The sequence below is a fragment of the Pipra filicauda genome, unplaced genomic scaffold (genome assembly GCF_003945595.2).
Source record: "Pipra filicauda isolate LSUMZ 115617 unplaced genomic scaffold, ASM394559v2 scaffold34_size3990699_pilon, whole genome shotgun sequence".
Classification (NCBI taxonomy): Eukaryota; Metazoa; Chordata; class Aves; order Passeriformes; family Pipridae; genus Pipra; species Pipra filicauda.
Window position 1 is genome coordinate 1,653,157 of NW_024104476.1, and position 15,370 is coordinate 1,668,526.

General features: G+C 37.5%; 1 protein-coding gene across 1 annotated transcript in view; it reads left to right on the forward strand.

The window, feature by feature from the left end:
• Positions 1-14,880, forward strand: part of CWC27 (CWC27 spliceosome associated cyclophilin) — a 102,122-nt gene extending 87,242 nt beyond the window's left edge. Inside the window, exon 14 of the mRNA XM_027732336.2 lies at positions 14,450-14,880. Within this exon, the coding sequence (XP_027588137.1) occupies positions 14,450-14,612 (163 nt within the window). The 3' untranslated portion in view covers positions 14,613-14,880. The remainder of the gene's footprint in view (positions 1-14,449) is intronic.
• The last annotated feature ends 490 nt before the right edge of the window (positions 14,881-15,370 follow it).

Genomic DNA, 15,370 nt, shown 5'->3' on the forward strand with positions numbered 1-15,370 from the left:
AGATGAACTGGCTCATCTGAAGTACGGGGTGACCCCAAGGAAGTGGAGTAGCACTGAAATCAGTAAAGCACTGCAGAAGTTATTACCTCAAACTTCCCAATCAAGGAAGCAACTTTTGTACCCTGTTGTCTCATGTTCATCTTTCATCCAAACCACCCACCTTAGGTAAGCAAGGGGATAAAAATCACTATGATTTGAATTGTGATCCTGAAGTCCTAGGCTGAGAGCTGTTAGATGCTTACAAAAAATATCTGCATGAATTGACTGGAAAAAAGAAAAAAAATCATAACAAAAATGTTTTGTAAGGATAGGTCATTTCTATTTGTAAGGCAAACATTACAGCTGGTCCAACAAAATAGGCTGTCTCTGCCTACAACTTTTTCCTTAGTTGTATGCATAAACCATCACAGCTACAGCAAAACTGCAGCTAAAATAGCAACTTTAACAAAGTTCTTGACAAGTGTTTTAAGACAACCAGTATTTCTGTATCTCAGATGACTTTAAATTATTTGATTGTTTCTTCAGACTATGTTTTCTTCCCTCATTATGTCTTTTTCTATCTCAGACTCTTTGAGGATGAGGGAAAACATAGAATATAAATTTTGAGATCCTTGGATTTCACTGATATTTTGGGATTCTTCTGAGCTGCTTCTAAGTTCTCCAAGAATTATAGATTAATTATTTCAGTTGGAAGGAACCTACAACAGTCATCTGGTCCAACTGCCTGGCCAACACAGGGCTGAACAAATTAAAGCATTTTATTAAGGTCATTGTCCAAATGCCTCTTGAACATTGACACAATTCCCTCTGGGCCTTCCGCTTTGACATATCTGGTTTTCATATTAGTCTCTAAACAGATGACACTTCATTGCCACTGTGATGGATCTCAGCTAGATTTTGGGGAAAAGTCTTCTTGGCTAAGATTTTAAGCTAACAATGAGTGACTGAGTTCTGCCAGATAATCTCCATCTACGTCTGCAGCACTCTATACAGCCTTTGAGAAAGTGAAGAATGAAGTAATGATCTGACTCTTCCTTATTTGGACTGTAAGCAAATAAAGAACAACTAATGATCAAATAGTACTGAAGACATCTGACAAATCATTAAAAGAAAAGGATAAGCAATAGTTCTCAATATGGAGCCACAGGGAAAAAAATACCTGGAAGAACTCAGATCAAGCATGTCTTTCTAAGGTACCCAGATGCTGTAAAAATATGTCTGTCTACTAGTTTGCAGACATTTTTTTCTTACAAGTACCCTTTTCGTGAGCAGATACCATGTTTATTATGATACTTTGAAATTCTGTAGGGGAAATTAGATTTTGATTGCTGCAGACATATATATAATAATTCTCAAATAGCAATAGAGGTTGCAATAGAATGTCTCAGCAAAGATTCTGGTATTTCACATTAAAACTTAGTATTATGCATTTCTCTTCAGTCCTCTTCACAACACTTCCTCAGACGTGTTCTTAGACAGCAAAATCTGGTAATAATTATCAAACACCATACACATTGTTTACAAGAGAGTCATATTTCTTTTTTTCTTGCTTGAAAAGTAGAATGCTTCTGAAAAGTGCCTAAATGTCTGCTATGTGCAGAACACTGCTGCTATTCATTTTCTTAGGACTTAGACTGCTGTACACATATAGTTGCATGCATGTGACACCTGTTCAGGTTGTAGTGACTCTTCGTGGTTCTGATGATGATATCCAGTAGTTACAGCTGTAGTCAAATCCAAATTTCAGTTCAGAAAGTGTTGCAGTAACTGCAGATAATGAAACTAATGATGCAGATCCTATGAACATGACAAAATATTTTCCATAGAGAGAATCCAGCAATCAGAGAAAAAAATTCTGATGCAATCAATTACATACAAAGATTGACTGCTTTAATTAATCCATGCAAAATCTCTTCAAATAGGATAAGAGTGATACTTAGTACTCTGAAACATCCTTCCATCAAGTAATTCTGCGAGTTCTGAGTGCTTCTTTCAAAGTGTGAAATCTGAGACTAGATACAGCACTCAGCTAAGCCTTTGTCAGTGTTGAGTGGAAAGATTATTTCATTTGTCATTGTTTCTTTCATGCCTGGTTTCCAATCCTTCCTAAGCCACAAGTTCTTCCCTATTGAATGGTTGCCTGACCTAGCTCTGTCCTGTACCCGTGCTGTTGACTGCTCTTATTGGAATTCAGCCACTGCACTTTCTGAATTGTATCCTATTTTTCAGACTTCTACTCTTGTTTGTCAAAATCACATGAATTCTAAATACTCCAATTCAAACCTTCATATTATACATTCTGTACAGTTCTATAATTGTATTCTTCTCCAGTAAAATCTTAAGTGGAAGTGAACTAACCAACCCTTACTACATTAAACTTTTCACTTTGACATTACAACGTGGCTATCTACTCCTAAAAACAGGGCTCTCCAGCTGAATTTTTACCAACCTTATATGCTTATGAAATGTAAGAGATATTTATCTACACTTTTCCAGATGGAATACTGGTCTTTTTGGAAGGAACAGATTCTCTGCTATAAAAATCCACCTATCATGTCCTTAAACAGAATTCTGGACTTTCTTACATTCTTCTCTCGCTGATCTTTGAAAACAAATGGAGGCTTTCTGCAACTGCAAGATTTATTGACATACTGAAGTATATCTATTGCTATGACAGCTTTTAAGTTGATGGAATTTTCTGTAGTAAAGAAGCCACCACCACTTTCCTTCTTGAAAGCTCACCTGCTTGCCAAGTCAATTCAGCATATATCTATGAAGGGTCCCAATTGCTTGTGGAATCTCACAGATAAAATGCACAAAAAGGTTCAGGAATCAACTCCAGTACTGTTCTTAAATTTAAAGCTTAATTGTCATTATCAAGTAACTGACAACTCAAAAGGACCAGCACTCCATACCTTTCATGTACATTGTACATGAAACCAGCCAAGTTTACAGTTCCTTATAAGACATGGGTTGCAATCGGATATGTCTATCTCATATTGGCCTCATTAGCCACCAGTGTGCCTGTAATAAATGTGGATAGAGCCTTCCTTAATCTTCGTTCGCGAAGCCCAGGCATGATAAGACATGGAAGACACATAGGCTAGCAAATCATGGTGGGATTTTTTTGTGGATTGATTGAAAAGATGTGTCTGCCCATTGATTCTCTTCTTGGGACTGGTACTCTTTAATATCTTTATCAATGACACAGACAGTGCAATCAAGTGCACCCTCAGCAAGTTTGCAGACAACATGAAGCTGAGCAGTGCAGTTCACCCCACAGAAGGACAGGATGCTGTCTAGTGGGACCTGGACAAGCCTGAGAAGTAGGCCCATGTGGGAATCTCATGGAGTTCAACAAGTCCAGGTGTATAGTGCTGCACTTGGATTGGTGCAATCCCAAACACAAGTAGAGACTCTTCACCTAGACTGGGAGAAGAACTCACTGAAAGCAGCCCTGCTGAGAAGGACTTGGGGGTTCCTGTGGATGAAAAGCTGGACGTGAGTGAACAGTGTGCACTTACAGCCCACAAAGCCAATGGCATCCTGAGCTGTATCTAAAGAAACATGGCTAGCAGGTTGAGGGAGGTGATTCTACTCTGATCTCGTGAGACCCCACATGGAGTACTGCATCCAGCTCTGGATTCCTCAGCACAGGAAGGATTTGGACCCTTTTGAGCTGGTCCAGAGAAGGAACACAAAAATGATTAGGAGAGTGGAATACCTCTTCTGTGAGGAAAGGCTGAGGAGTTGTTCAGGATGGAGAAGAAAAGGCTCTGGAGCAACCTTATTGTGGTAATTATTTAAGTAAATTAAAGGGGAATTAAAAATAAAAATAGGGAGAGTGACTTTTTACATGGGCAGATGAGGTGGAATGATTTTAATTAAAAGAGGAGAGATTTAGATTACATGCTAGGAAAAAAATCTTTACTCAGAGGGTAGAGGCACTGGAACAGGTCACCCAGAGAGGTGGCAGGTGACCCATCCCTGGAAAGGTCAGGTTGGACGGGACTCTGAGCAACCTGATCTAGTTGAAGATGTAACTGCCCATGACATGGTGTTGGACTAGATGACCTTTAAAAGTCCTTTCCAACCCACGCCATTTTATGATAAGAACATCGCATTGGGGCAATATTCTGTTCCTGCTTGAAAAGTATTTCCATGGTGGTAATCTGATTTCTGAGAAGCATGGTTTTATGTTATTCCATGAACTTCCATGGACTTCATGGAAGATGCCCAATTCATTCTGCTGGACCTTCAGTATTCAGTATAGAAACTGAAATATTAGCATGTGAAAGCTGTTCTTACCAGATGAACATGATTATGTGAAGTGCATTTAAATTATTGTTGCCACCAGGGAATAAGCCAAAGTCTATATCATCCTCAGTAGAGGGATTTGGTCTGTTATTAATCCCATCAAGTCACACATCAGGGCTGCAAGTAGACCTCCACTTGATTTTAGGGTTTGTGTTACAGTGTAGCCCGGTAATTTTTCTTCATTCTGCACCTGGCTAGAAGTTTAGGATTTCTTTTTCGGCATTCAGATCTCATCACTGGCCTCTATCTGCTCTCAGGAAGGCACTCTGCAGCTATTTAGAATTTGGCTGTGGCTGCCAGCATCCTACATAGTTCATATAATTAATAGCACATGATGCCAGTGCCTCATAATTGAACTACTGCAGTGTTTCCTGGGTGAAATGTAAGGATGTGAAATACAAAGCTTCTTAATCTTTAGAAGAGATCAACTTCTTTCTTCCCTGTGGAGTGCTGTAACTAAGCGACAAATATAAATAAGTCACTTAAGTAATTTTGGAAGTATGTCTAGACTCTGAAACTTACTCTTTATTTGAAATAACATAAATCCATTCAGCTTTCAGGTATACTGTGGGACAAGAAGGAATGAGTAAAATGGGAATTCGGAATAAGGTGATGGTTTTTCACATAGTTTTTCAGTTTAAAATTCATATGGTTAGTTACCTTTGTTGAGTCTGAACTATTCTAAAAGTTGGCTAATTTGAGGTGTAGGGAAAACGGACATTTCTTTAAAAGCGAAGTGAATAAGTCAATGCCTGAAAATACCCTTCAACTTACAGTGGAAAGGTTGTTGTGAAAATTGTGTGACAGCAAAGATCTTCCATCTCAAACAAAAAGGCATTTCAAGTCTTGCTTAATGGATTGTTTCATGTGCATGTTGTGTAATTACTAATGTTATCAAGACCACTGTCCTCTAAGTTACTTGTGATAAACCTCAGTTAAGATAGTGAGGATTAAAACCTATTTAAGTGAATTTACTGGCATTATTTACTGATATACACTGTTTAAAATCGTTGCCTCCATGAAATCTTTTAAAGATATCTTCTTCTTGGTCACAAAATATTATTTTGATTTGCACAGTGATGCTTTACATGGATCAGATCACCTCATTATAGCAGAAACTAAAGGGAAATGGTCTGGTTTTATTAATTTATTGTTTCCGTGAACAAAAATCTCACTGAAGTTCAATGATAAACATATAAAGTGCAGCCTGATTTGTATATGTCAGATACTCCAATCTGTTCCCAGTTCAGAATTTTTGAAAACTGCTGCTGAGGCCACTTAAATATTGTGGCAACATTGGGTGCTAATGCTAAGCTCTTTCTGCCAGGACATTAATTGCAATTTGAGTGTACAGTTTTTTACCCAGTTTGTAGAGATAGTTATATTTTTCTCCAGAACAAACAAAAAATAAATCTATATATTCAGTGAAGGTACTCTCTGTCCTGCATCAATACTTATGCTTTGTATCTTCTTGTAAAAATGTTTTTGTTAATAATAAAAGGAAAACTTCTCTCAGAATATTTAGGGTTGGTTTCAGTGAGAAATCTGGCACAGTTAGAAGTGGAAACACATAATATTTCACTTATTTTGTGTTCTCACAGTAAAAGGCTTTGTAATAGAGAGAGATTTAAGTCTAAAAAAAGGATCAAGGCACCACTCTTCAATTTGTGTTTTTGAGTATAGGCTAGAATTGATTTGGGCTTGCATCTTTTTTAATGGAAATAGCAATTTCAGAATCAGGTTAATGTTGCAGTCAGCCAGACTGGTTTTATATTGCAATATTTCATTGCTGTGAAGAACTAAATCATGATTCACACTGTTAGTATCCACTCCATTTAAATTTGATAATGTCTTTCACAATTTGTTACCAGGATTTCCTATTTAATGCAGCATATACTATCGAACTTTTCATGGTGAAATTCTTCAGGATAAACACCTAAAAATATTGGTTGCATTTCTTTTATAAACCTAGCTTTATATAAATCTTTTTAAATGCTGGGTTTTTTCTTTGCTATAATACCTCAGATTTAGGATTATGAAATATGGCTTCCTTAAGATTAGCACCAGTCTGCAGATTCAGTTGCAGAAGCTTAACTGTGACAAACACAGTAAACCCCTGAAAACTAAGCTGCAGTCTCTTTCACATGCTGATGCTAGCTTAAGGAACGACAGAAAAAATGCTGATGTAATTTATGCCAGTGAAGCACAAAGATGGATTAAAGCCATGTTTGCTCCCCTCCTCCCATCCAGACTTGAGCCAACGTTCCTCCACTAGTCTGGAAAAACTGGCACTGTATTAGGTCTCTCCTGCTAAGGCCATTGATTTACCTTTTTAAAAAATTGACAAAATACTTACTTGATTTTTACAAAGGGTAAATGAGTGCCAGAGGTCTATATTAGAAACACATTGGAAAGAGGGGTTTCTTTTCTATTTGGCAAAAAAATAAGCATTTGTTTGGGTTTTAGTACTGCCACTAACTTTTAAAGGAAGAGAGGAAGAAAAACCCTTCTGCTGTAAATCTTCCTTCCCCCCCCCCAGTTTTCTCCCCACTTTCACCCCTGTACTGCTAGAATGTGGTCAGACCTTGCTTGATATGTAAATGCTAACCCCTACCCCACTGCTTCAGTCAGTAATTCATATTAACGAATTGTTCTTCTCCTCAAGTTGTGTATTTATTGCTTCTAGCTGTTCAGCATGCATGAGAAACTCAGAGCATTTAGAGTGGGGGGTTTTGTGTGTTTATTTTTGTTAATTCCTCCATGTCTGAGTTTATTTGGACTAGGCATCTGAGCCTTGACTACTGTTTGACTTAAATTCAGAGATGATCCATGCTTTACTCAAGGGATATCTAGTGTTAGATTTACTGTCTGGAAATCTTACATTTTTTTTATTGCCAGCAAATCTAGTGAAGAATGAAGAAATAATCATCTAAATCTTTATTAGCCTTAGTTAAGCTTTCTGCTTATTGACACACCTTTTCAAGCACCCCAACTTCATCTCATTGAATGACATGTTTAAACAGTAAGGATCTGGACATATTCTGAATGGGGAGAGGGAGGGATAAAATAGAGAGTGTCCAGAGAAGCTGAATGTTATGAAAATCTGAGTATTTTTGTGCTAGAAATGTTCTCCTCTCCTTTCCCTCTCTTCAGCTGTGTGCTATGGTGATACAATACTGGTTGACTGCTTGTGTTAACTTGGGGAGGTGATTTGCTGACTGACTTCAGAGCATCAGATGTTGTACAGGCTATTGCCAGAGACAGAATGCTAGGCTGGATGAATCATTCTGATATGGTGGTTCCCGTGTCCCGTGTAGTAAATGCTATGTAAAGTTTTTCTATACTGGTGCACTGTCTGGAACAACATCTGGAATTTGCATTCTTCCATACTGCTCTACCAGGAGCAGTTGTCTATTTAAAGTACCATATGCTTGCATTAAACTACTTAACCTTTTTGTGAAGAGGTCAAGGATGTAGTGTTAGTATACTATTTATGTATGTTACACAATATCAACATAAAATAACTGAATTTTTAGTAGAAAAATATTTATTGATTTAAAAAGTAAGTCATCACAGTTTTACATCACAGTTTTACATATTTCTAATTCTGATATTATGAGAACTAATCTTCACTAATTTTCCCACAGCTTATCTTTTAATGAGGTGAGCTTTTTCATAGTTAAGTTGATTTTTCCGTGTCTTAGAAGGTTACTTACAATTAAATAGTCTTTCAAGAGAAAAAAAATGCTTTGTACTATCTTGAACAATGGAAGTATACAATACCACATTAGTCTTCACCAAGATTAGGTTATGTTGTTGGCTTTTCAAAAACTAATGTCTGTGGGGTTTTTTTTAACCTGGAAATCCCATACAAAGTGAAACTATTAGTTTCTTATAATTTCTGCGGTGATTTTTTTGGGGTAAAACTAAGCTTATAACATTCAAATAGAGTATCTCAAAAAGTATTATGTTAGAAATATCTGTAAAAGTTCTGTTCTGATTTTATGCTGTAGGCCTACGCCAAAAAAAATACAAACTATTAATTCTTTGGTCTGTGGAGGACCCGCAACTTTCTTGTTATTCTGAAGAGGTTAAAGCCAATTTTTTCATCCCCCAGTACCTGTAATACACAAGTTCAAAGGGCTAGTCAAAGTTAACGGAAGTGTACAGTCTGAGGTTGTATGATATTTTTTAAGCATATTTTCATCAGTTTTACTTGCTTAGCATTGGGGACATTTTTTCTCTGTGCGAGAACAACAATAAAACATTACCTGCATTGTTGTCGTGATTTAACCCCAACCATCATGCAGCCGCTCACTCCCCCACCGGCAGGATTGGGGAGAGGATCAAAATGGTAAAAGCTGGAAAAGTCATGGGTTAAGATACAGTCAGTTAAATAGGAAAAGCAAAAGCCACACACAAGCGAAGAAAAACTAAGAAGTAATTCACTGCTTCCTATGGGCAGGCAAGTGTTCAGCCATCCCCAGGAGAGCCAGGCCCCATCACATATGATGGTTACTTGGGAAGACAGACACCATCACTCCAAAAATTCCCCCCCTCCTTTTTCTTCCCAGCTTTATGTACTGATCGTGATGTCATATGGGCTGGAATATCCCTTTGGTCAGTTTGGGTCACCTGCCCTAGCTGTGTCTCCTCTCCAGACTTCCATGCTTCCTCGCCAGCTGACAGTATGAAGAGCAGAAAAGGCCTTAGCTCTGTGTAAGTCCTGCTCAGCAATAACAAAACATCACTATACTATCAACACTGTGTTCAGCGCAAATCCAATACCCAGACCCATACTAGACACTGTGAACAAAATGAACTCTACCCCAGCCAAACTAGCACAAACAGCTGAAAGCTGAAATATTGTGAGCTAATAGTACTCCATTCATCTGAAAGCTAGAAAATACCTCTTTTGGGTCTTGAAATTATTTTCAGTAAAGTACATGGGGGTGGGGTATTTATAGTAATAGTAAAACATCCTTTTTCCTTGTTTGTACTCTTGTTCTCTTACCTTGATTCAAAATATATGTTTGTTGTAATTGTCATTTGACATTTTTCACTGTATTTACATTTTGAGCAGTCTCTTTCTCTCTGTTTTTGTTTCTCATTCCAATCTTTTTTTAGTCTTTACCTTCCTCAATTTATTTTTTTGTGGTCTCATAACTGCCCTTCTGTGTTTCTTAACTCTCTCTCCTATTCCTGTGCCACCCACTACTCTTCTGGGAGTGAAAAGAGTGCCAGTGAGTTCATTTTTCCAGAACAGCTAAAGTTTTTTTCCTTGGGAGAGAGATCTCCTTTGCTTTGATCTGTGGATTCACTTGTCTGTGTTCAAAAGTTAGTTTCTGTCCACTGCCTAGGTATCTTGAGGGTGATGGAAGGAAAGTGTTATAATGTTTCCTGCCTTAATGATTAATGGTTTCAGTTTAACATACTAGTTTACAGTATTTGAAGGAAAATTATAGTGCCAAGTAGAGTATAATTTAAGGAAAGCAGTAGTGCTTGAGTTTTTCGCATTGTTTTTCTTTTAAATATGTGAAATTGAGAAAGGTAGGAAGCACATTACTTGCAAGCAGTGTTGAACTTGGAAAGAAATGGTAGTATCAGTAGTTATGGTCCATACCGGGCTCCTTTTTTTTAGACAGCCTATACAATGTAAGAAGCAGCACTGAATTTCTTGACACGGGTCTTCTGTGTTCGTTTTTAACATCCTGATGGAAAGAACCAGTAACTCTCATAAAACTATACCATAATTTGCAAAATTCTGATATTATAAATGTCATAGCAATGTGATTAGTTGTTTTATTTACTTAGTGCAAAAACGTAGGGTATAACGCCAACTGCAGCGTTCTATGCAGGCACCTCCAAAGAGCAGGCACCTGCCTAAAACTGCTTAAGAAGTTACCGTCACTCTGCCAGAAGCCACTACCATCACAACAGAGTTGGCAGAACGTAACTTTTGTTCACGCTTGTTGATGATTTAATGCAAAGATCAGCTGCTTAAAAATGCTGATGCAAGCGAGTGCAAGGCTTGCTCTGTAGAGCCACTTGAGCAGAGGAGTTTGAAGGGGCAGGAGGGTAGGTGGTAACAGCCACCAGCTGTATCAGTTTGAAAAACAAGTGTGGACTTAGGTGATACAGCTTTGCAATTTCATTCCATTAGTATAAAAATCACTGATACTTGAGTGCATTTATACCTGGCGATTTGAGCTTCATCAGTAGTGCAAAAGCATTGTGCTTTGTTACTGTTGTCAAGGTTCAAAATTATTCAGTTCACTTGTTGCCACTTTAGTTTCTCCCAAAGGGGGTTCTGGAAAGGCCAAAGCTGCTGGATTACCAGGCTTCTCTTTATGCTACACTTAACATGAGTGCCGCCTGTCAGCAGCTGGCATACGGTTCAGATCCAGTGCATGGCTCACACATCTCAAAATCAGAGGGATTACAGTGTATCATTTTCTTACAAGTACTGTCTCACTAGAGGAGTTCAAAAGTTCTGTTTGCTGACCTGAGAATATCACTAGGCTGTGAGAGCAACCTACCTTTGAAATGCTGTGCTGTCTCTGAAACTGTCTTAAATTAATTCAGATATTTCAGTCTAACATTTCAAGACAGTCCATTTTGGGAATACAGAAGAGAACCAACTATTGTATATTCTTTAGTAACACTGAAGGAAAGAAGTGCAGTGCAGCAGAACAGCTGTTCCCACTTTACATGGGATAGAATCATGGTAAACCTGTAGGATGCTGTCATCTGGTCAGAATAAAAATCAACCCTCTCCAGCAATACATCCATGCAAAGATTGCTCGTTCTGATTTGCAGCACTCTCTTAATAACAGGTGTTAAGAAAATAATTTTGTAGTTATTTCTACTAAAGAAAGACAACAATATGCACACCTAGGTAGTTCAAACCCAGAGTCATCAGTTTTGGCGAACTATTTTATTAAAACTAAGTTTTTGCAAAAAATATTAAGCTGCAAAACTTAGGGTTTGTTTTGAGTTCTGCATGGTAGAACTGACTACCTTTCATCCTTTAAATTTTGAAGAAAAGTGTGTTTTAAAGTTAAATGTCTTACTCGTTTAAAATGAGCTGTCAACAGTCAGCACAAGTTAATAGGTTCCTGAAGACCAGAAATAAGGAGATGAAGTTAGTACTTTCAGCACAGTGACTGCAGAAATGTGACTAGGCAGCCAGCTCCTCACTGAACCTAGGAGCATGCAAAAGGCAAGAGAGCTATAAACCAAACAAGGAAAAGTCTCATGAAACCTGTATTTGTGGAATTGCAGCCCTAACTCAGCACTTGGAAAATTATGCAAATACAAACTTCTGTTGGAGGAGCTTGAGTAAGATTATTTTAAATTAAAATAATTAATATAGAAATAATCATTAAACACTTCTCATGTTCCGTAAAAAATAGAACAATTCCAGTTGGTTTTGAAAAACAGTATTCAGTGTGATTTAATATTTACATAGATGCAGAACAGGTCTACCTGTGAAGATGTGTGACTTGCTAAAAATAAACTTAAGTTCATAGCAGGAAAATATTTTTTAAAATCTCTACCACAGTCTGTGTTTATTTTGCTTTACCTATGAGATGCTGCATCTGAAATTGATTCTGGGAATATCAGAAAGTATCTTAATATTGGCTTATTTTTAATCACAGCTGGGAATGTCTCAGTGAAAAGTTATGCATAAGAGTCAGAGACTGTGACTTCTTTCAGCTCTCGGGGAGAAGTAAACATTGCTTCATCTGAATCTAGTGCATCTAATTTGCAAACTACCTGGGACCACAGTATGGTCTGACCCAAGAATTAGAGATGCATTTACTTTTAATTCCTGTTAGTTGTGTCCTGCAAGTTGTATCCTGTGCTATGGCATTCTTGGAAAATTTGAGTTGGTGGAAGAGCTAAGTGTGACTACACTTCTACTTACACTCCTATAACACACTCTAAAACCATGCACCAAGGGATGTCTCCATCTCTTTAGGCCTGTGCTTTCATTCAGACTAGGATAGTGTGATTTGGTACGTGTGCTCATCTTTAATAAGTTGAGAAGAATATGACAAATGCAGAAAGCATGTTCACTAAAATAAATTACTTCAGTCCCTCCACTGTGAGACAATGTTTTTATAATTAAACTACAAATATGCAATCATGAGTCACTGTGATGGTACATTATGTTTTTCTGAATTGTAGAGATGACTAAAAAAATAAGTTTGGGTATTAGTAGTGTGTACAGGGTTATAAACTACCCAACTTTTATACACTGGAAATGACTCTTAATTGTTTATGAAACCCACATGGTCAAGAATCAATTGTAATTAAAATTCTCAATTTTTGTTTTTAGGAATTTTCTAAAACATTTAAACAGATTTCATAGGGTCTATAGCTTTGAATTTTGTCTGGTTTCTTTAATAGTACTTATTGTTATCTACAGTAACTGAGCTGGTTCTCCCTCTCTTTCTTTATATGTGGAGATTTGCACTAGAGCTCTTTGAAAACCCTTTTTAACTTAGGACCTCTTACATGTTGCAAGGGGCCAGTAAAGCAGTATTTCATTAGCTGAAAGACTTCCCTTTTGCAACTCGTTTTTCCTGGGTTTTCTATCACAAGGACTGTTGACAAAGACATCTAATGCTGTAAATATTGATATGCTTAGATTCAGATCAGTATAACTCTTTAGTTGTCCCAGCAAAGTCAAAGACATTTTTGAAATTGCTGAACACCGAATCCAAAGATTAAGTGGGGATTTTGCCTAGGCTTGTGTGTTTGCCCTGAAAAATCATTTAATTCTGTTTTGCAGGGTTTTTTTAGAATGAACATACAAACTTTTCTATATATAAAATACATAAATATATATACAAACACATCACCTCTCTAGGCAACCTGTTCTAGTGTTTCACCACACTCATTGTAAAAAATATCTTCCTTAAACCTAGTCTGAATCTACCCTCTTTTGGTTTAAAACTATTACTCCTTATACTGTCACAACAGACCCTGCTAAAAAGTCTGTCCTGTAAACTCCATTATGTACTGAAAGTCCACAATAAGTTCTCCTCAGAGCCTTCTCTTCTCCAGGGTGAACAACCCCAACTCTCAGCCTTTCCTCATAGGAGAAGGTGCTTCAGCCCTGTAATCATCTTTGTGACCTCCAACAGGTCCATGTGTTTTGGTTGCTGAGGACCCCAGAGCTGGATGCAGAACTCCAGACTCTCACCAGAGCAGAGGGGCAGAATCCCCTCCCTCGACCTGCTGCCCATACTGTTTTTGATGCAGCCCAGGACACAATTGGGTTTCTGGGCTGTGAATGCACATTGCTGGGTCATGTTGAGCTTTCAACCACCACTCCCAAGTCCATCTCAGGAGGACTGCTCTCAATCCCTTCATCCCCCAGCCTGAATTGATTCTGGGGGTTGTCCCAATCCATGTACAAGACCCTGTACTTGGCCTTGTTGAGCCTCCTGCGGTTCATATGGTCCCACTTCTCAGTCGTGTAATTGTGATGTTTTCAGATTACTGGAATTTGCTGAAATGAGGAAATATCTGATGGGGGAAAACTACTAATCAACAGGAGAAAAAACATGGAATTGAACAAGGCATTTGTTTAGTCTGGTATTCAAAGCATGATCTGAGCCAAGTTAATGTGGAGCAGCAGGACTTGAAGCATTCCCCTTTTGATCTTTTGTGTGAAACCACTTCAAGTGGTTTCCATGTAAGCTCTTCCCCACTTCTGTAAAACCATACACCCTGTAGTCCAAAGTGACTAATACGAAACTTAAGAAACAGTCCCTGTTCCTGGGAAAAAATTGCCATACATTTTGGAAGATATGTTTAATAGAAAAAGACAGGAAAACAGAGTTTAGTATATGAAATAAAATCCAGCAGACACAACTCTATCTCTATTTAGATGTATTTTTCAAAATGGGTCTTTACAAAAGTAGTTACCTTATAATACTTGGGTCTGTTAAGAAAAAAGAAAAAAAAAACAAATTAACAACAAAAGAAACCCAAGTCAGTTCTATTTTTCTGTGCCCAAAAATAAATCATAATACTAAAATCTTGCAATGCACATCATAATTACAAATTATAGCTTTCCATTCATTCACTGAGTTTGAGCTATGTTTTATTTTTGTAGGATGTCACATGTACTTCAGTTTGAAGACAGAAGCAGAAAGGTGAAAGATGCAAGCATGCAAGATGAAGACACTTTTGAGATCTATGATCCACGGAATCCTGTAACTAAGAGGAGAAGAGAAGAAAGCAAGAAGATAATGAGAGAAAAAAAGGAAAGGAGATAAAAGGAGTGTAAAGCTAGCCAGAGCTGCCTTGGAAAGTGACTGCAATAAAGCACTGGCTCTTTTGTAAGCTGATTCTAAAAATATCCCTGAACAAGTGTGAAAAGGAATCTCTCAAGAACCTGTCAGACAGTTTTGAAGCAGAGCTATCACTTGTTTCTTAAGTTGTACAGTCATGTGCTCTCACTGCATTCATTATCCAGCCTCTCTAAAGGTGTTTAGAGTTATATATTTAATAAAACAGCTGACTTGGCTTTTGTCTGTACTTTAATTGCAGTAGTCACCATCATTGTTCAATCAATATATGGTAATCAAAAAGTTTTCAACAAAATTAATGAGAATTTGTCTAAGCAAGGGTGAAATTAACACATAGAAACCCCATCTGCAGGGTCTTAAGATTTTCTGAAAGTACAATTTTACTAGTTTTTATTTTTTTTATAAAGACATGTAAATATTGCAACAGTAAACATTGCCTGCCTGAACCACTCTGTCACAGAATTAAGATGATGCACTTTCAGTACCCCTTAGAGTGGTCCCAGCTCTCTTGAAACAAACTGGAGTTTAATTTGAGAATTTGGTAATTGTCTCCTTCCTTGAAATACACATTCCAATACAGATCCCAACTTCCCAATAATATTCCCAATAATATAATTATTCCCAATAATACATTATGGATAGTGTTATTCTCAAAAAGAGAATCTGAATGTGCTGCAGTTGTTGCTTGAACCACTTGTTTGTAGACTTTTCACGTATTTTACAAC